General features: G+C 46.2%; 1 protein-coding gene across 1 annotated transcript in view; it reads left to right on the top strand.

Moving 5' to 3' along the window:
- Positions 1-5,363: 5,363 nt before the first annotated feature.
- Positions 5,364-20,156, top strand: part of MAP4K4 (mitogen-activated protein kinase kinase kinase kinase 4) — an 88,303-nt gene continuing 73,510 nt past the window's right edge. Inside the window, 1 exon segment of the mRNA XM_010183743.1 lies at positions 5,364-5,421. Coding sequence (XP_010182045.1) covers positions 5,407-5,421 — 15 coding nt within the window. The 5' untranslated portion in view covers positions 5,364-5,406.

The following is a 20,156-nucleotide window of genomic DNA, read 5'->3' as shown; positions in this document are numbered from 1 at the left end:
ATTTGTAAAGGGCGAGTGTCAGGAGGAAGGAGCCAGGCTCTTCTCAGTGACAGCCAATGACAGGACAAGGGGCAATGGGAGCAAGCTGGAGCATAGGAGGTTCAATCTGAACATGAGGAAAAACTTTTTTACTGTGAGGGTTACAGAGCACTGGACCGGGCTGCCCAGAGAGGTTGTGGAGTCTCCTTCTCTGGAGACATTCTAAACCAACCTTGACGCGTTCCTGTGTGACCTGGTCTAGGTGATCCTGCTCTGGCAGGGGGGTTGGACTGGATGATCTTTCAAGGTCCCTTCCAACTCAAAACATTCTGTGATTCTGTAATTAGATTTTTTTTTTCCAACCCCGTTGCTCTTCTTTCCAGCACGGTCAGCCTAGGATGGTGGGAGGTTGGGAAAGTTTTCTGAAGGCATAATGGTGTACGGTGCACGGGATAATCCGAGCTTGCAAGGAGTGAGTCATGCCTGCTGCCTGCCTGCCTTAATTTGTGACGGTGCCCCATGTTCCGCTTCCATGCCGTTTAGCTGGGAGGGAGCAGGCTTCCAGGAACAGTCCCCCAAAAGGTACATTAATACACAAGCTGGAAAATGTGTTAGTAGGAGAATTGCATGACTGTGGAATGCATATCTTGGATAATTAGTAGGGGGAGGAGGTAAATGAGCTGATAGGTTTTCTTTTGCATTTAATTTGCATAGCTCTTTGATAACATTAAGGCATCTTAGGGGGGAAAAAAGCACCACGAAAAGCTGCACAAAACACCACTTGCCTTTGAACCTCTCCCAAACAAAAATTTTACAGTAATACTGTGCGCAGGGGAAGAAAGAGGCAAGAAGTAGGTGTATTAACTGACTTGGAGGATGTGGGTAGGCTTGAAATTTATGATGTTCTGCAGATCTTGGCAGCCTACCAAGGATTCCCCTTGTCCCCTCAGCGTTTCAATATGCAGAAGGCCCACTGAGATGAGAAATAAACAGCAAATTGCTATCAGACATGACTGGGAATGTGCTTAAGTAGTGGATTTGGTTTAAGATCCAGTTAAATACTGCAGTGTTGCTGTGTTGATGAGAAGAGCTGTATTTTAAACCCTTCCTTATGTAAATGAACTTTCTGTCATTCCTATGAGAAGAAACAGGACAGTATTATTTGGGGTCAGCAGGCTCAACTCCATTGACTTGCTTATCCCACCAGGCCATTTAAAAATAGAATGGTGTGGTAATGGTCTTAAAAATATTCTTACATTGCTTCCTTGGGAGAATAAACAAGGGCTTTAATAGGAATGGGTTCATGAAAAGAGGGAAGGAAAGGAGGGAAGGATGTGTGAGAAACAGCAAACGGCTTGGAAACTTTGGTTGATAAACATCTTAGTGTGGTCTCAATGAAGGGAATGCATCAGTGGGCTCTTTTCCATGGGGGTGAGAGCCAGGCTGAGCTGACAGTGAAGGCATTTTGTTGTGGCCCCCACCTTGAGACCTGATAAGGGACAAATTCTCCCTCCTGGGATGATGTAGCCTCCTTTACCCATTGCTGCTACGTGGTGCAACCTCTGCAGCATCCTCAGTCCATTGGCTCTAGAGCCGACAGTCATCGCATCTCTACCAAGATGCATCTCGATTGCTGTCATCTTCATTGCGTATTTCATATCCACACTTCCCTTTCTGGCCAGAGGACAGTCATCTTGTGATCCCCAGCCTTTTGATGTTTGGTATCTAGCAATATTTCAAGAAACTGCTGGTTTCAGTTAGCACGGGTTGTGTTCTGCAATCTCGTGGTGTTTTTCAGATGCTCTGATGGTAGTTGCCGGCCCTGGGGATGGGGGACCCCAGGATGGCCTGAGGGACCGCAACTCCAGACAGCACCAAAAAAAGGGGCCTCCTCCTGCAAAAAAAATGCTGCCCTGCTGGAGTGTTAGTCAGTGGTGTTGCTGAGGTGGTGTTTGGATGGGGTCTTAATGGTTACCACATTTATGAAGTGCCCCAGGAGCTGGCTTTGAATACATTTTAATCCCAGGAGATTGCGTTCAGAGGGTTTCTCCCATCTACGATTTCTGCAGTTCTTTCCTTGCGTTCAACTGCTTTGTGATTTTGTTTTTATTGTTATTTTTAATGCAGACAGATTTTTCCAAAGCAGAAGCTGGCTATGAAAAACTGAAGATGGGTTTCCAAAATGGGAATGCTTAGCCACTTTATGTTGCGAGCAAAATTATACCAGCATGCTAATAGTTTGACAAGTCTGCTCTTGAGCAGAGCTTCTAAGCAGATAAACAGACAAACAAAAACTCTGCTGATGGTTTTATGTTGTGCTTGTGCTGTTTGCTTTTTCCCTCCCTCTAGAAATGTTTTTAATGAAAAGTACGTGGCTTCAAAATGTCCTTTTTACTTCTTTCATGGAAATCAGTGTCATGCAACCCCTCCCATACTTTTTGTAGGTGCTTGGAATATGAACGCTCTTTACATTATGAAAAGTGTCTTTGGAGTAATTTTTAACAAGATTCTGAAGTGACTGGGGTTTAAATTTGGCCTGGGATAGCGAACAGCCCGTACTTCCCACAGACTGCAGCTCCCTTGCTTTCCAGTCCCTTAGGAGGCTCATGGAGAAGCTTTTCCCATCCCCACCACAGAAAACAGCGATGCGAAACAGGAGCAGTCGCTGCGCTCTGCTGGCGTGGCCCAGGTTTTCACAGGGACCCGTGGAGGTAGCAGCAGGACCCCAAAAAGCTGCAGGGGAAGGATGGGTGGGCTGGGGTGCGTTAGTCATCCTGAGTGGGCCGGTCTCACAGGGAGGAGTGGCGCCTTGAGAAATGCTGTGAAGCTGAGCCCTGGGAAGTTTCAGGCTTTTCTCTGGAAATAGCGAGCCCACCAGCGTGTCGTAGATTTAAAAAGACGCGTAGAACAAGCTTTCCGTGAAACACGGAGCAACTCGTGGATGTCTTGCTACTTCGCTCTTCTGTGTGCCGCCTTTTCTCCTTGGAGTACTTTTTGTCACCATTTTAGCGTTCCCACTTTGCTGCAGAGTGATTGGTGAACTGTATTTCATTGGTTTTTAAAAAGTTCCATCTTCCTCAGTCCTCCTTAATGTTGTGAGCTGTTTTCCTTTGAAATGTCCTTGTTCTTCTCTTATCTGTAGCGTATTCTGTTTTGTGTCTCACACTGTGCTTCCCCGTGTCCTTGGGCCTTCCAGTTCCTTCCACGGAGCTGCGGAAATTAGGGGCAGAGCTGAGAGGAGGCGTTTTTTCCACCTCGGTGTAAAACATTTTCCTCTCCTCCCTTGGTGGGATATTAAGTCTTGAGGAGAAGACCACAGGCTTTTCTCATTAGGCAGGGGTCCAGGGTGGGAAATTGTAGTTGCATCTCTCTTGGACTTGCTGCAAGGCTTTGGTTCAAGAAGTAGTGAGGTCAAGGTGAGGTCAGGCTTGGCTGCTGCGCATATGTTGCGACCCTAAATTCGTTTCAGAATTGAAACCGGCTTGAGACCAAGCTGTAAAAACGAAACGCATGCAATAAAGAGGGTTTACAGAGCTGGCAGAAGCCTGAGCACAGTAATTTATTTATAGAAAGCATGTGGATTGGTTAATGAGGGGAAAGCGCAGCACAGTGAGAGTCGTGAAAGAAAGCGGAGGCTGTGAATTGTGCAGCATTGCATCCTTTCCAAAGCATCAGCAGTGCCTGGCCATTGCCTCCATGGAGGGCATCATAAGGCGTGAAAGAGTCAAGATTTCTCCAAAGAGAGCAAGCTGGAGCATAGGAGGTTCAACCTGAACATAAGGAAAAATATCTTTAGTCTGAGGGTTACAGAGCACTGGACCAGGCTGCCCAGAGAGGTTGTGGAGTCTCCTTCTCTGGAGACATTCAAAACCTGCCTGGATGCATTCCTGTGTGACCTGGTCTAGGTGATCCTGCTCTGGCAGGGGGGTTGGACTGGATGATCTTTCAAGGTCCCTTCCAACTCCTAACATTCTGTGATTCTGTGAGTAGTGGTTTGAGGTGCTGTGGTTCTGGGGTGCCACTCTCAAAAGAATCTGTAAAGGGGTTAAGAAGTTAGTCCAGGAAAAAGGTATGCTGTTGATGTCCATCTGCTATAGTGGATGCTAGGTAGAGGTTTCTGCCTAGGAAACATAGAAATCGGTGAGAACAGTTGGTGAAGGAACTGTGATGTTGGTGAAACATTTTGTTGTTGTTTTTGTCATTATTTGTGATAAAAGGGAAAAGGTGTAGTGGGCTGGAGAGCTTGACTGGTTCAGAGAAGGGCCTTTGGGGATGATGTTTGGGAAGGGCGCTGGGAGACCAGGCTGTTTGACTGGGTGTCTCGGGGCAGGCTGCTGAGTGTTAAGTGTAGAGCTGGAAAATACCAATACTAGGAACATTTCTAGGCACCAGTGTAATAAAAACCCAATACAGAACTGCTAACTGATATGGCCCCACCTCGTGTAGAAATATCCTAGAGAAAGAAAGGTTTTTGTCAGAAGTGAGCTGAGGTGGGTTACAGCCCACCGGGGCTGGAGGGGCCCGTGGTGCCGCCTGCCTCCCAGCCATGCGATCCTCTTCCTGCCAGTGCTGACTCTGCTCTGGCTGCAGAGCAAACCAGTTTAAATCTCCCAATCTGCAGTCCACCACCCCACCCTGCAGTCTGCTTTTGCCGTGCTAACTTTCTGCCATTTTAGCGATCTCAATCAGCTTATCACAGGATCTGATGGGTGCCAGGAGAAGGAGCGCAGTGCTCTCGGGAGAAATACGTGACAGGAGGCTGGAGGGAGGAAGGGGAAGGAAGGGTAGGAGCTCCCTGCCACAGGAGCTGTGATCTGGTAACTCGGCTCCAGCTGTTCTGAGAAACCATCCCCTTCTGGTGGTGCAGCTGAAGGGACACAGTGTCTTGTTTTTGTCTGGCTGCAGGCGAGGAGAGCTATTGCAGGGGTGATGCATCGCTTGGAAAAACCTCACTTTTCTCTTTGTTCTGGTCTTCGCTAGTAGAAAAATGTCCTTTTGCAACCCCCTAAGCTACTTGCATTTAGCTTGTAAAGTATCGCCCGGGTACCAGGCACTGGTGCCTAGAAATAAAATATGCAATGCGTGGAGTTTTACCTATTCTGGCAATAAACTGTCCTTACTGACCGTGAACTTTGCTGGAGTAAACAAAAGGGAAGCTGTCTGTGCTTAATCTTGACAATCATCCTTTTGATGTGGAGAAAATAAATGGACTCTAAGATTTGTGTAAGAGTATTTTTAAAAGAAACTTTTTGTTGTTTTTCATATGAAGCATCAGAAGAGAAGGGTCCAGCACAGTTGGGTAAAAACCCAACGTCTGGAGCTCTTGTGCAGACGTTTTGCACTGGTTGTACACTGGTACTCATGTTTTTTCTCTCTCTTCTTCAGGGTCGACATGTCAAAACGGGTCAGCTGGCAGCCATCAAAGTCATGGACGTTACCGAGGTGAGTAGAGGCACATTCTGCTTTATTAGCAATACAGGTGAAATTTAATAATGGGAGATGACATATGGCGTACCTCGCATTTCTGTTGAAGGAGGTGGTCTGAGCATTGCTTTCTGTTTGCAGAACCTGACCTCTTAGGCCCATCTGCCCATTACGAGGTCTCTGTGTGCTTGTGTGCTGGGGCCTTTGGCCTTCACAAATTGCCAGGGCTGGTGGCAGGACACATGAGCATTTTTTTCAGAAATTTTTCAGGAGAGAGGGGGAAAATAGCCAGATCCCCCGCTTCCCACTTTTTCCTCTTAAATGTTGCATCTTGCTTTTACTGAAAAAGAAGGTGAGGAGGCTGCTTGACGTAAAGAATGGTCGTTTCCCCAGTGCATTTGCAGCCTAAAAAGGATATAAATTTATTCAAAGGAAAGGGGTCCGGTAAAGTTCCCAGAAGCCTGAAAGCAGAAACATCTGCAGGAGCGATGAGCAGATTGCTGGCAAAATTCAGCAGTGTAAAGTAGTAGTTGTAACTGACCCACAGGGATTTACTGCAGAGCTTTAGATGGGAAAGACGGAAATTAACCCAGCCAAAGAAATAAAATATATATGCCTGTATTTGAATCCTTGGGTGTCTTGCAGTTTATGCTGTTCAAAAAGCAATCTGTTTAAATTAAGTCTTCAAAACAGATCAGGAAAAACATGGGGTTTTCCTTGTTGATTCCATTTGTGATTTGTAGTGTTATATCTGCAAATTAACACAACAGCTTCAGATTTTAAAATCAAATGAGATCTTGCTGTGTGATGTCTGCAGTGCTTGAGTGATCAAACTTCTGAGGAGAAGTTGTGTCTCTTAAAACCAAGCATCTTATTTTTCTGGACTCCTCAATCTTACATAGGTATTAGGGTAAAAATTATATTAATGTGTGTGCATTATACAGAGCAGGGGATCTTTGGCAAGCTGGTTATGTTAAAGAAAATTCCTACACGGGTGCTGCTGCAAAGTGTTTTATATTTTAGTGTGTGTACAGATAGGTGCCAAGAAGTAAAAATGCCCTTGGACACAAGCTCCTGGGCGAGTGACTGGGGTGTAATGGGTGAACAAGGGGGAGAGGGAGGAAAACAAGAAGGCAGGGTTAGGTCAACTGGTAGGACTTCAGTCACCTCTCTGAATCTTCTTGTGATCGATGGGCAGCGTGACTGCCACTCTCTAACTCAAGCTGTTGTGTCTGCCAGGAGCTTGACATTCTTGCTTTGTAGGATGGTCTGATAAAAATCAGTCTTTAGCTGAAGATTTGCAAAGGCTGCCCTTGCGAAGAGGCAGCGCTCTTTTGCTGCAGTTACCAAGCAGACAAACCAGAGGAGAACGAAGGTGCGTTGACAAAAAGTCAGTGTTCTTTGCCCAGCAAATATTTCCATTTGGGCAGTGGTTTTACACAGGGCAGCTTGCTGGACTGTGCTCGACGGCAGCTTCTTTCATGATGTTAACATAATGTTAATATGTTGGCTGTGCTGCACACTCCCTCTGTTTTTAATAGCACGTGTTAATCACAAACAGTTGTAGTGGAGAAGTTGCACAGCAAAAGGAAAACAGTTGAAAAATGCTGTCTTATAGTATGACTGAGCTCATGTTGCAGAAGATGGCTTATGTTTTGAAACTTTCTGTAATTTCTGGCTGGTTTTGAAGTACTAGTTGTATATGGGCCCTGTCTATCTCTTATCTCACAAGCTCGTGTGTTTTTCTGGGGAGTGAAGGGCAGTCTTAGGGGGGAGTTTGAAGATGTCAGTCCATGGAACTTAAATGTGTTGTCATTTCTACCATTGGAGCTCATGTGCTTTTACTTTGAAGAACTGAGCATGCAGAGACTAAAAATGTGGTGTGAGTTCTTCCAAGTTGTGCTAAGTCAGCTCCACTTTTAGCACCAGGCATGGACAATGCTATTGCCAACACACCAGACATGGTTGATGCCGTTGCATGTACCATTTTCTCAGGGGCAGGTGTGGCTGTAGGATATTCTTGTCCACCCTTGCACACTGGTTTCTTGCCTGTTTCCCAACACTGGAGTCAGCACGACTGCCTCGGGGCCAGATGGTGACCTGGATCAGTGAACAGACCCTGGTTTTGGGTCAAAAACACCCTCACTCCTCTCTTTCCTCTGGTTATTTATATAACCTGGAGTGGTTTGTTGGTCTAGTTTAGCACGTGGTGCTACAAACTGTTGTGCAGTGGCTATGAAGAAGGTGGCATGAGGCTGGAAAAGAGCTGTTGATGGCCATGGGGTAGAAGGGGGAGTAGCTGGAACTGATGCTCATGTCAGAGATGGCCATGTCATCATCATCATCTTCAGTTCCTCAAGGGATGGTTTCGTGAACTCTTCCTTTTGCTGGCAGACCATGCAGCTCCATCCTGGTTTTAGCTCACCACAGCTTATGGGGGTGCTAGGAGGAGAGAAAGTGGGGACATAGGGGGCAGTGACTGCCACCCTCAGCACTGCTTCTGAAAGAGATGCTGAAGGACCTACAGCCTCGAATTTATCTTCTCTCCTTGCTGCAAGAGAGATGGGCTGGCTGCTTCTGTAGGCTCATGCTAACAGTGTGCCCGTGGGGAAAGAGGCTTGAATGGAAACTTCCACAAAACTGAAACTGCACTTTTGTTAATGAGTGGCTGCTGAAGCTCTAGGTGGTTTGTGCCTCTGCACATGTTTTACTGGCAGCCTTGTCCCTTTCTGCTTAAATGCCAGCAGTGCCGTGAAGAATATCTGATGGTTTGGCCTGACCTGCCTTGGGAACAGACACAGAACTTAGTTTCTTCTGGGATACCTCTGATCCAGCACTTGTTTTGCCAAATGCTTAACAAATTAGAAAGCCTAATGTGTTGGCACGCTCTGTGGGCACGCCCCAGATTTTCCCTTTTCAAGGCCCCAGTTCTGCAATTCACGCGTTGCTCAGGATCACTGGAGTTATATCAGTTCTGGGATGTAAAGCTTTGATCACCCGATCAGGAGGAATGTCAAAGTCAGAGTGAAGGCTTTCTTCAAAAGGTTTTGGTTGCCATGAGGAAAAGGAGGTAGTTGTAACCTCCAACTGCAGACGTTGGAAGGAACATTACAGCTCTGTAAAGTACGTGGCACTGTGGAAACGCTCTTCAGCCTTCTCCACTTTTCTTGTGGTTTTCTCTTGAGATTTTAATTTTGAAAAGAATGATGAGAAAAGAGGAGGTGGGCTGAAGATATCAGCTTGATCTTGAATATATTATGACTAGTTCGTACTGCTGCCTGAAACGTTGGGGGGTTGTTGATGTGCAGAAAACTTTACTGTCTCTTCCGCTTTCCTCCCCTCTAAACAAATTAAGGGAAGACTTAGAAGATTGTATCGGTCTATAGATCTTTAGATCTACAGGACTGAAGTAAGCACTAAAGGCTCTGTAAGAATTAAAGATCTGTAAGTCTTCTTACAGAATGGTGCAGATATGGATCCTATTTTCACTTTCTGAGGGTGAAGTTAGAGCGCATGTAGGGTGAGAAAGTTTCACTGGAGAGCAGAACAAATAATAACAAGAAAGGACCAGTCCTCATCAATGGAAAGCTATTGTGTCATTGGAGTGAGCCCAATGCCCGTAAAAGGGGAAGAATATGAACTTTCAGAGCATAGACACTTTATAAATTCTTTTCCAGAATGTACATATGTAGGATGACTCTCAGGCTGCATGCGTAACATGGGGGTAGGCATTATTTGAGAGATTCCTGTAGCGTGTCCTCAAGTTTCTTACTGTAGGTTCTGTGTTTATTTGGGGGCACTGTTTTGGGGAAGGCGGTGTTCAGTCCACCGTGACCCTTTCCGCTCGCTGCCCATGCTGCTGGGTTTCCCTGAGCTCCTACAGCTCTGTATCACACTGAGTGAGCAGCGACTGATGCTATCAGATGCAACACCAGTGCGCTGCAGGATTTGGCACTCACCCTTTGGTCAGTCATCCATTTTTCTTGTGATGCAAATAATGTCTAAAACCTTAGCGAAGCTTACGTGGCAAATCTGCCTGCATCGAAACTGTTAACTTGCCTTACACCCTAAACAGGCGGGCTGGACTCTGCTTAACTCTTTTGGAGGCTCTCTTTGCAGCTGCGCGGATGTTTCCAGTGTCGCTCCTGTGTTCCCCTTCCAGCGATGCTTTTTCTCTTTGAAAGGTTTAGTACCTGATTTTGAGGGGAAAACACAATCACGTCTTTTCTGTTTGTTATAACCCCTGATGCTGCTGCTGCTTCTTCCTCCCTCTTCCCACACACACTCTTGGCGTCCCCTGGGAAAGTTTTCCGCGTGCCTCTTTAATAGCTGCATTTCTCAGCTCTTGTGCCCAGTGTTTCATGACTTGTCCAGTCTAGTCTGTGTAAAATTATGCTAAGTAAACAACTGGATCCTGTATCCTGCTGATTTATGAAAGAAGCTGGGTTGCTTTCCGTGCTTGCCTGTCTTGCCCTTTCTATACGTGCTCTGCAGAAAAATGAACAACCCCAGACCAAAACCTCCAAGCCTGCAGAGAAACGTGGTTCATCTCCCATACCTAGACAGGAAAGGTTACCTGAATTATTCATTGTCATCTTCCCCACTGTGCTGACTGCTTTTTTCTATTGCAGTAGTAGGGAAGACACTTTGATTCTTGTGAGTCTCTAACTTATGGCCTGCACAGTGTTATGAACTGTGATCATGTCTGCCCATCGTCCAAAAGCAGTCTGCAGAAAGGCTGCATGCGGTTAAATATAAATGTGTGTGTTCCTGCAGACAAAATGAGGGGAAAACAAAAGTAATAACCACATAAGTTTGCCCTAACTTTGTTTTGTTTGTTTATTTTCCATGAAAACCCCAGGACTGTGTGCAGATTTTGATCTATTTGAAGTAAAAAAAAAAAGGAATATTAAAAGTTGCTGCCTCCCTGTTGGAAACTGGGAAATGCAGGTCTTCACAGCGCTGTACAACACAACTGGGGCAAGCCAGTCTGGTGAGCTCAATTTGGGCTGCCCTTTTAGTGTGGAGACATGAGTGCACTACTTTACCTGGCTTAGCTGTGTGATAAATCACCTCTATCAGTCCATGGCAGTACTTACTGCTAAGTTAGACAAAGCAAACCTGAAACCAGTAGAGTTACTAAAAGTTTTTGCTGTGTCCCTTCTTCTTGGTATGAATTGGGGAAAGTGGATCAGGGACCTAAAAAATCCAGATTTGTTCCCATGGGGAGTACTGGCACCCTGTTTCTTTGTTCCTCAAATGTCAGGTTGCTTACTATACTAGTCTGTACAAATTCTTGTAGTATTTGGTTAAGCAGTTACCTGGCAAAACAAAGAATTGTTCTGTGGAAAAGGAATAAATGGGAAAGGTATTTACAATGTGGACAGCCCTCCTGAAGCTGATTAATCTCTGATGTCTTCCAGGGATTAGGTAACAAAAAAAAAAACCAAAAAGCAGAAAAAAAGAAAAGGCTGCTGGGAACTTTGTATTACAGTTCAGAGGAAAACAGAGCTGGACAGAGTGGTCCCTTGAGCTGTAATGTCTGGTTTGGAGGAGGTCAAGAAGAGCTGCAATGTCTTTCTGCCAGTGGGGCAGCCTTTCTTGAGCTGAGAGCATTTGTATAATTGTCTGTTTCCCTCCTTAATTTGAGATCCTGCACCTACCTCTGCTGCCTGCTCTTACCCAGCAGCTTGGTACAGTTCTTCCCCCTGCTTTACCATGGCCCTGACGCTGGGAGGCTCAGCCCTGCGGTGCTGGCAGACATCTGTGTGGGACCAGGCTCTGCCACAGTCCCCATCAGCTCTGTTCTGCTCGTTTCTTTGTGGGAACCCCACTCAGGTTGGGCAGAGATGGCCCTGCCTGTCTTCAGGGTGAGGACTGTGCACAGGGCCTTGCGTGAAGGGTTCGTGGTGTCAGACATGTTGCAAAACCCCTGTCCTTGGGTGGCAGAGCAGCGTTTTGCTTGCCAGTTCATGGTCGTAACACAGCAGAGCGACACTGAACCCTGGAGAACCTTTTGTCTTTAAGGTCATATGAGGCACAGTGACTTTATCTCCCAGCAAGGCCAGTACAGCTAACGCTCGGCTTAAGTCATGCCTGTGATTTGTGGACATGATCCAAGAAACTGGTTTGGATAAAAGACAAAGCTTCACTCCCTTCATCTGAGTCCCGGGGTGGTTACGAGACTGTCAGGCTGGAGAAGCGTTTTTGGGAAGGGGACCATGTCACGTTTGATATGGCTGCAAGAGAGAGGTTGAATAGGAAGCTCCACATGCTGTTTGAGGTGGGGGCAGACAGCCGTGGCTGTTATCAAGCAGCTTGGGAAATGATACACGACGTGGATTGGCTGTAGAGAGCTGATGCCGAGCATGAAGGCTCTGCGTTGCTGTATCCCAGCAAAGAGCAACTTCACACTGATACTAGAATCATAGAATAACCATGGAATGTATTGGGTGGGAAGGGACCTTTAAAGATCATCTGGTCAAACCCCCCTGCAGTGAGCAGGGACAATGTTACCACATCAGGTTGCTCAGAGCCCCATCAAGCCTGATCTTGAATATCTCCAGGGATGGGGCCTCCACCACCTCTCTGGGCAGCCTGTTCCAATGATGCTCTGTGGTTAGGGGAAAAATTGGCAACAGGGAGAGAAAAAAAAGAGGTGCAAAGCATTCATACATGTGTTTTTCAGCATACAGTTTCTTCTTAGCACGAGATTTCCACCTGAGTGAAAGACTGACTGTCAGTTGTCCTTGAGGGTATACATCTCTCTATATTTTAACGTGCTTGTTTTGGAACCTGACTCTTTCAAGGCTGGAAGAAACAGATGTTTTCCTTTTGCCATGAAGGTCCTTGAGGGCACTGCCTCACCAGCTTCTATTATCTTTCAACAGCAAAAGAGCTTTGGTGGTGAAGGCTTCATGGAGCTCATTCAGTGATATTCCTGTTGCAAGGCTTTTCAGCCAAGGCCAGGAGATGGCTTCATACTCAAGGTTGATCATGGATCACTATGTTAAGAAAATGCAAAGAAAGCTGTGTTGTCTCTGCCTTCTCCTCATGTGTGTGTTAATGCCAGGTCTGATGTGCAAGGTTTTTGTCTCATGTAGCAGAAAATGTTTTGCCAGTGGCCTGTAAATTGTAATGAAGTTCAGATTATACAAACTGAATTTATGGCCACATAAGGGAACTTTGCTCTAGTTTGTAACATAGAAGAATCTCCTATTTTTAGAGAATCAGCATTAAATTTTTGCCTACCTGGCTGTGAGAGGACCAGGTAACACTCTGCTGTAGCACAACAGACGATGCTCAGGATACACTCCCCAGCTGCAGCACTAAGATGTGTTACTGCTTGTGAGAGCACACGTTTAGTACTGGAGCATAATGGAAACTAGAAGGCTGCAGGATTGCGTATTAAGAAGATTTCTCTGCAAATCTTGAGCTCTTGGGACAAGTCTGGACTTTTTCCTTAACAATTTTCTTTCCTTTGGTCTGATGGTGCTACTGCATTGACGCAGTTGTAAGGAAAGGATAAGTCATCTAGGTGAGCTACTGACGTCTGCTACTGTCATTGTACTGAGCAGGACATGTGCTTGAATTCCAGCTTTTGGGCACTGTGTATCAGTCCAAGTGGGCAATACTCATGCGTTTAATCCTGTGCTCGTTTTTCTTCAGTCCTTATGCTTGGTACCTGCAGTCGTCTGGAGACCTCCTGTTGGCATTGACAAGGAAGTCACCAATGGCAAACAATGTGATTTCATGTGTATGTGGATGACTGGCTCTGGACAGTCTGTACTGGACATCTGGCTATTTTAGGGAAATCTGAACCCTGATACTAACAGTGATGAAGGCTCAGTCTGGGTAGTGTACAGATGCTTTCTCAGTTGTGATATTTAACCTACTGGTCATACCTGCCCCCACATCGATTTGAGCAGTAATATCCCCTGCAGGTTCTAGCGGTGGAGCATTTCTTCTGAGCCAAGGGGAGCGTTCATGCAGGTGGGAGCATTTCACCTCTGCCTCACCAAGCTCTGTTTGTTTGAGCTGTCTGAGGAGATTTGAGTTATGATGGGAAACAGAAATGTTTTGTGTGCAGATCATAGCGAAAAAGTACGGGACTGTGTTTTGTATTGTTTCTGTCAGGCACACAGCACAGCTCAATTTACCCTGAGTGAATCAGATGTATTGTCTGCTCAAGGAAAACAAGGCAGCCTTGTCAATACGGTGTTAGAGCATGTGCGCGCTTGCCAGTTTGAGCAGAGGAAAACTAACCAGGATCATGACAGAGCTCTCATTTTAGCAGGTATCCAGGCAGAACCCATGTCTGTGGTGCAGTCCTGCCTGAGTAGGCAAGCGAGAGGTCCCAGGTTCACCGTGAGCTGCTGTCTGTCAGAGGTGCACTTTAAAATCTGGCTTGGGCATTAGGATCAAAGACAGGAGAATTAATTTGCTGTTTTATGTTAAAGGGGATATATCTGCTTGAAATGTAATCTTTCTTGAGTGTGTTTAATTGCAGTTTCAGAAAACTGCATCTGCCTATGGGTTCCTCCTGTTTTTGCTGTGGCATTCCATATTTTTATCTTGACTTCCTAAGGAAATGAGGCTTCTTGGTGATAGTGTGTGTGTCCTGCCGCCCTCTCCACCAAATTCCTTTGGGATCTGCTGGCCAACTTCAGCCAAGTTTAATAAGGAGGAAAAATTCCAAAGATACGAAGTCCCGACAAATGATGTGCGAACTGGCAGGCTGTGCAGGGAAGAGAGAGGCTGAAATTTATGGCCTCTGCTTTGGGAATGGTAGGCAGACCGTAGCCACTGTCTGTTATCAGCCAGCTGGCCACTGTTTTGCAGTAAATCAGGAGGAGGAGGTAGATTGCTTTTTTTGTTTAAAAAAGAAAAATAAATATTAAAAGTTCTGATGCTTGGCTTTCAAGTGAGTGCTGCAGGTCTAGGAATGTGTGCAGGGTAGCACATGCGAACTACTCCTAAGCATTTTAAAATCTCCCTCTGGTTCTTTCTTTAGTTTATGGGTCCACAAATAGTATTGTACATTTGAGATTATCCTCTGTGATCTCTCTCCCTCTCTTTCTCTTTCTTAATGCGTGCAAGTGTATATATAAATATAAACCAAAGGTTATTCTCCAACATTTAATGAGACAAAAATGTTTGCTCTGAGTCCCTCGACAGTGCTCCTTTTTCAGAATGTGGTTTGAGTGATGGTGCAGGGAGCCATTCGCTAAAATACAGCCTGAAAGCCCAGCTCCTAAAACCAGAGACGATGGCAGCAAGTGCTAATGTTCAAGGACCTGGGAATTCACTGTGCTCTAAGCTGACTTGTAGCCACAGGGAGTGCTGCTCCCCTTGCGCCTCACAGGAAAGTGTTCTTCTCCCCCCATGCCCACCCAGTCTCTTAAACACACAATGGGAACCACATGGCTGAGCGAAGTTTTTAAAGAACCTTGAAGATGCTGCGCAAAGTGGTTCAGTTGATCAGAGCAGGAGAAAGATGCTGTTTGTCTCCTGAACCTAGAAATATCTCAGGTCATTTCCAGCAAGGGCCCTGTGTACATTCCTCTGAATAGTTTTAATCTGGAAGGGATTAAAGCCCACGGAGTGTCCTTTGTGTAGCCTCTCTGGCAGAGAACATTTTCTCCTGCTAAATAAAAGTGCAAAGGTGTTGTCATTAAATTTAAAAGCTTGGTGCTTCATAATAAACATGCAGTTTAGTTTTGCTCTCCCGTCCTTACTGTCTGTCTTGGTAAAACCTTTCTTCAAGCAGGATTAGATCAATGGGAGTCTGGCCAAGGAGGCTTCTTTTTGTTCTGCTGATCCCTGTTGATCTTCTTCTTGTCAGGTTTTATTTCTCAAATGTTTTGATCTGAAAGGGGTGTCTGTGAGCAGCGAGCAAGTTAACCACAGAAGCAGCTGCTATTCCTGTGTGGAGAGCACGCTGCTGTTGTGTTTTGCCTCGTCTTCACGACGATGGTAGTTTCTTTACCCAGTGCATCACTGGTGCAAAAGGCGTGGTGGGAGTTCAGCAGACTGTTCTCTTTTGCACCTGATTCTGCAGGATGATGGGGACCATCATACGTTCTTAGATTGGGGGCCCCCAGAACTGGACACACTACTCCAGGTGGAGTCTCACCAGAGCAGAACCGAGGGGCAGAATCACCTTCCCGGCCCTGCTTGCCAAGCTTCTTTTGATGCAGTCCAGGATGCAGTTGGCCTTCTGGGCTGTGACCGCACATTGCCAGCTCATGTTGAGCTTCTCATTGACTGACAGCTCATTGACTGACAGCCCCAAGTCCTTCTCCTTGGGGCTGCTCTCAATCCATTCTCTACCCAGCCTGTATTTGTGCTTGGGATTGCCTGATCCGTGTGTAGGAGCTTGCACTTGGCCTTGTTGAACTTCATGAGGTTGGCATGGGCCCACCTCTCCAGCCTGTCCAGGTCCCTCTGGATGGCATCCCTTCCCTCCAGCGTGTCAACTGTACCACCCAGCTTGGTGTCATCCGCAGACTTGCTGAGCGTGCACTTGATCCCACTGTCCGTGTCACCAACAAAAGATGTTAAATAGCACTGGTCCCAATACCGACCTCTGAAAGAACACCACTCATCACTGGTCTCCATCTGGACATTGAGCTGTTGACCACAACTCTTCGAGTGCAACCATCCAGCCAGTTCCCTATCCAGCAAGTGGTCCATCTGTCAAATCCGTGTCTCTCCAATTTAGGGACAAGGATGTTGTGCGGGACAGTGTCAGATGCTTTGCACAAGTCCAGGTGGATGATGTCAGTTGCCTGTCCCTTATCTGCCAACCGAAGCTGTCACACTGTCATAGAAGGCCACCAAATTTGACAGGCACGATACACCCGTAGTGAAGTCATGTTGGTTGTCACAAATCACCTCCTTGTTTTCCATGTGCCTTTGCGTAGTTTCCAGGAGGATCTGTGCCATGATCTTGCTGGGCACAGAGGTGAGACTGACTGGCCTGTAGTTCCCTGGGTCTTCTTTTCTTTCCTTTTTAAAAATGAGGGTTATGTTTCTCCTTTTCCAGCCAGTGCGAACTTCACTGGACTGCCACGACTTCTTAAATATGATGGATAGTGCCTTAGCAGCTTCATCCACCAGTTCCCTTAGGACCCACAGATGCATCTCATCAGGTCGCATGGACTTGTGCACCTTCAGGTTCCTCAGATGGTCTTGAAGTTGATCTTCCCGTGCAGTGGGTGATTCTTCAATCTCCCAGTCCCTGCCACTTCTGCATCTTGGGCAGTGTGGCTTGAGTGCTTGCCGGTGAAGACTATCTGGCCAGACTTAATTCTACCAGGGCCTTAGCTTTCCTAACCTGCTCCCTGGCTGCTTGGACAATTCCTCTGTGTTCCTCACAAGTGTCCCTCTCTCTCCCTAGCGGAGGGATCAGTTCCCGAAATGAACTTTCAGTTTTTTTGCACGTCGGTTGGTGTGTGAGGTGTTTCTGCAGTGTTTCAGTAAAGCGGGGATATTTTCCACTGTAGCTCCTTCTTCCTGAACTGAATTTTAGTGTTTGATCCTAGGGCTGCTAAGAACTAAGTGGAAATCCCAGTGTAAATGCAGGAGCCCACAGAGCTTCAAGTAAGTGTTACCGGCCTGGCAAAGTACCTTGGCTCTGCGTGCGAGAGCGAGAAAGGAGAGTGTCCGTGATTCCTGAAAATCGTTTTCTTATGTGGAATACTTGACGAAATGGAAGTGTAATTGGGCAGACAGACCACGGGGAACAGGGAGAGCGAGCAGTGGTGCCTGGCGGCTTGGCTCCCCCCGTGCTAACCTGCCGTCCTGGCCGGGGCTGCGGGCAGCCAGGCAGCCGTGAGTCACAGCTGTGGAAACAGTGATGCAAAGGCAGCGCTGTTAAGGAGAGTTTTATTTGTCTCTTGCATATTTTACCTCAGCGGTCTTTTCTCTAGCGTTTATTAGTGTTTCCTCTCTTTGAGCCTGCGAGACAAACCCGTTTTTATGAATGAATTAGTTGGTTTTCTCTGAATTTTTCTTGTCGCTTCTCTTGCTACATCCTTTTGCAACAATTTGTTTAAATGTAAAGCCTTGAGTCAGTTACAAGATGATTGAGTTGCACTGATTTATGGATCAGAGGGGCCTGCATCGTCAAACAAGTCTCCACTCACATTTGAGTCCCTGAGGGTGATGTTGGTTCCTATTTCTGAATTGCTGCTGCTCCTCAATTTTGGTTAAAAGAGTTTGGGAAATGCACCTTGCATACTCTTGATTTGCAACACAAAAGAGTTAGAGTTTGTGCTGTTCTTATAAAACTGGATTGATTTGCATGTAAATGCAAACTCATTCTCTTTCCCATGCCTACAAATGTAAACAAACAAACACCCATGTAAATTCAGGAAAGGATTTCTCCCACTGGCTGGAAAGAAAGGAGGAACAGTTGCATTTTCTATTTGTTTTGTTCAGATGGCATCCTGTTGTGATAGCAGTGCTTCCTCCTGACAGAGGTGTCTACAGGTCTTCCCTATTTTCTATATACTTCTCTCTTAAGATGTGGTTTTACAATACAGCAAAGCCCATTTGATGCCTGGCTGCTACTGCAGGGGCAGCCCTGCCTCTCTTGCCCCCCTTGTACCAGCATCTACCTGATCCCACTGATCAGAGCTCCACTGGCAAAGAAATATTTTGGTTTTTTTTTTTTTAAAATACGGATTAGCTTTCTGCTGTTTTCAGCCCAGCAAAAGCTGGCTTTGGGGTGGGCGAGAAGGGTCAAGGCAGAGCAGGGAGAGGCTGCAGGCAGGAGCTGCCCCAAAACACCACCACCATCATCACGGTCATCGTCATCCCCTCAGGGTCACAGCCTTGAGGCCACCTGGGGAGCAGCACCCCCACGGCCATCCCTATGCAGCCTGTGGTGCCTTTCCAGCAGCCTGGCCGCATCATCCTTGGCCACCTGCACTGGCTGCTGAAGGACTGTTTGTAGTGCTCCACACCTGCAGATTTTGGCATTAAGAATGGAGCTTAAAGGTCTTCTGCAGGGATTCCCCCAGCCTCTGATTTTTTCCACTGCACAGTTATTTTTAGTCTGCTTGTTTGCCTCAGAAATTACCTCACTTTCTGCTTTGGACCACTTCCATAACATTTATTGTGATTCTGAGTTGCAGCATTCAGGATAATGTCAGAGCAAAGAACAGGCGACGAGCTCGGCTCCAATGGTGGAGCCAAAATCCCTGTGGTGAGGATGTGTGGTGCCAGCTGCCTCTGATCTGGTGACCCATGGGAGTCTGGCTTCGGTGAACCTCATCTGGGACCATGCCCCGTATTTGCAGGCAAAGAACCTTGTTAATCCTGAGTTTAATGGTGCTTTGCTTAGTGAATGGCAAAAGTAAACAACCCTTTAGTGGGCTAATCCAGGTAGCCAAAGTAGATCTACCTCTGAAAGGAAAGTGTTTGCTTTAAGTGAAGTCCAGAATCAAAAGCCCAGCCTGCCCTTGCTGTGTATGCTGGTGTGGTACCATTGCTAATTCACTGAATATTGCTCTTTCTTCCAGCAGATACTAGTTAGGTATAATTTAATTCAGCAGTTGTTTTGGCAATAAAGTGGTCTTAAGATATATATGGTGTTAAAGCAGGCTTTACTGTAAGAAATGATGCCTATTTGAACATTGCTGCATATGAAGCATCTAATGATTTGCCACTTGGAGATACAAAAGAAATATAGCTAGTTCTGTAACAGGTGAATTTCATACAGCTGCTTGATAAAGCAGAAGCATGCGGATCAGTGGGTTTGGACAGAGCGTTACACAGTTTCATAGGAAAGACCTCCTGACACGGTAGGATCCCTGAGGCAGTGCTGGATCTGGAGGGAGCTGAAGACTGACTGTCAGTTAATAGGAGTTTTTCTTAGGGAAAAATAAAAAAAGATGTTTCTTCTGCTGGTCTTCTCTGCAGCTCAATAATCCATGAATGAATATAGTTGTGGAAACTCAGTTATTCAGGAGCTGTATATTCAGTGGAGAGCAGAGATTGTGCCTATTGCTAAGCCACAATATAGATAAAATAGTTGGGTTTTGGTGTTTGAGATCAGAAAAAAAAGACATTTAGTATCAAACTTACATTCTTGTGAATCTTCTGTTTTTTTTCCTGAGTCTTAATTAAGAACCACTAATGATGGATTGATGCCTTAGGCATCTAATCCATGATTGTTCACAAAATCATTGTGGAATCACAGCATGGTTTGGGTTGGAAGGGACCTTAAAGCTCATGCAGTCCAACCCCTCTGCCGTGGGCAGGGACACCTCCCACCAGACCAGGCTGCTCAAAGCCCTGTCCAACCTGGCCTTGAACACTTCCAGGGAGGGGGCATCCACAACTTCCCTGGGCAACCTGTGCCAGTGTCTCACCACCCTCACAGTAAAAAATGTCTTCCTAATATGTAGCCTAAAACTACCCTCTACCAGTTTAAAGTCATTACCCCTCATCCTGTCACTGCATTCCCTGATAAACAGTCCCTCCCCATCTTTCCTGTGGGACCCCTTCAGGAACTAGAAGGTTGCTATAACGTCTCCCCAGAGCCTTCTCTTTTCCAGGCTGAACAACCCCACCTGTCTCAGTTGGTCCTCATAGGGAAGGTGCTCCAGCCCTCTGGTCATCTTTGTGGCACTCCTCTGGACTTGCTCCAACATATACTTTTTATTTTGAGGGCCCGCATTGATCAGCCTTTGGAGGACAAGTAGCTACTTAGAGTATGGATAAAGAGTCAGAAGCGCTCTGCT

This window comes from Mesitornis unicolor, unplaced genomic scaffold, assembly GCF_000695765.1.
Source record: "Mesitornis unicolor isolate BGI_N332 unplaced genomic scaffold, ASM69576v1 scaffold21594, whole genome shotgun sequence".
NCBI lineage: Eukaryota > Metazoa > Chordata > Aves > Mesitornithiformes > Mesitornithidae > Mesitornis > Mesitornis unicolor.
The sequence above is the reverse complement of the archived record's forward strand: the minus strand, read 5'-3'. Positions and strand labels throughout refer to the sequence as shown.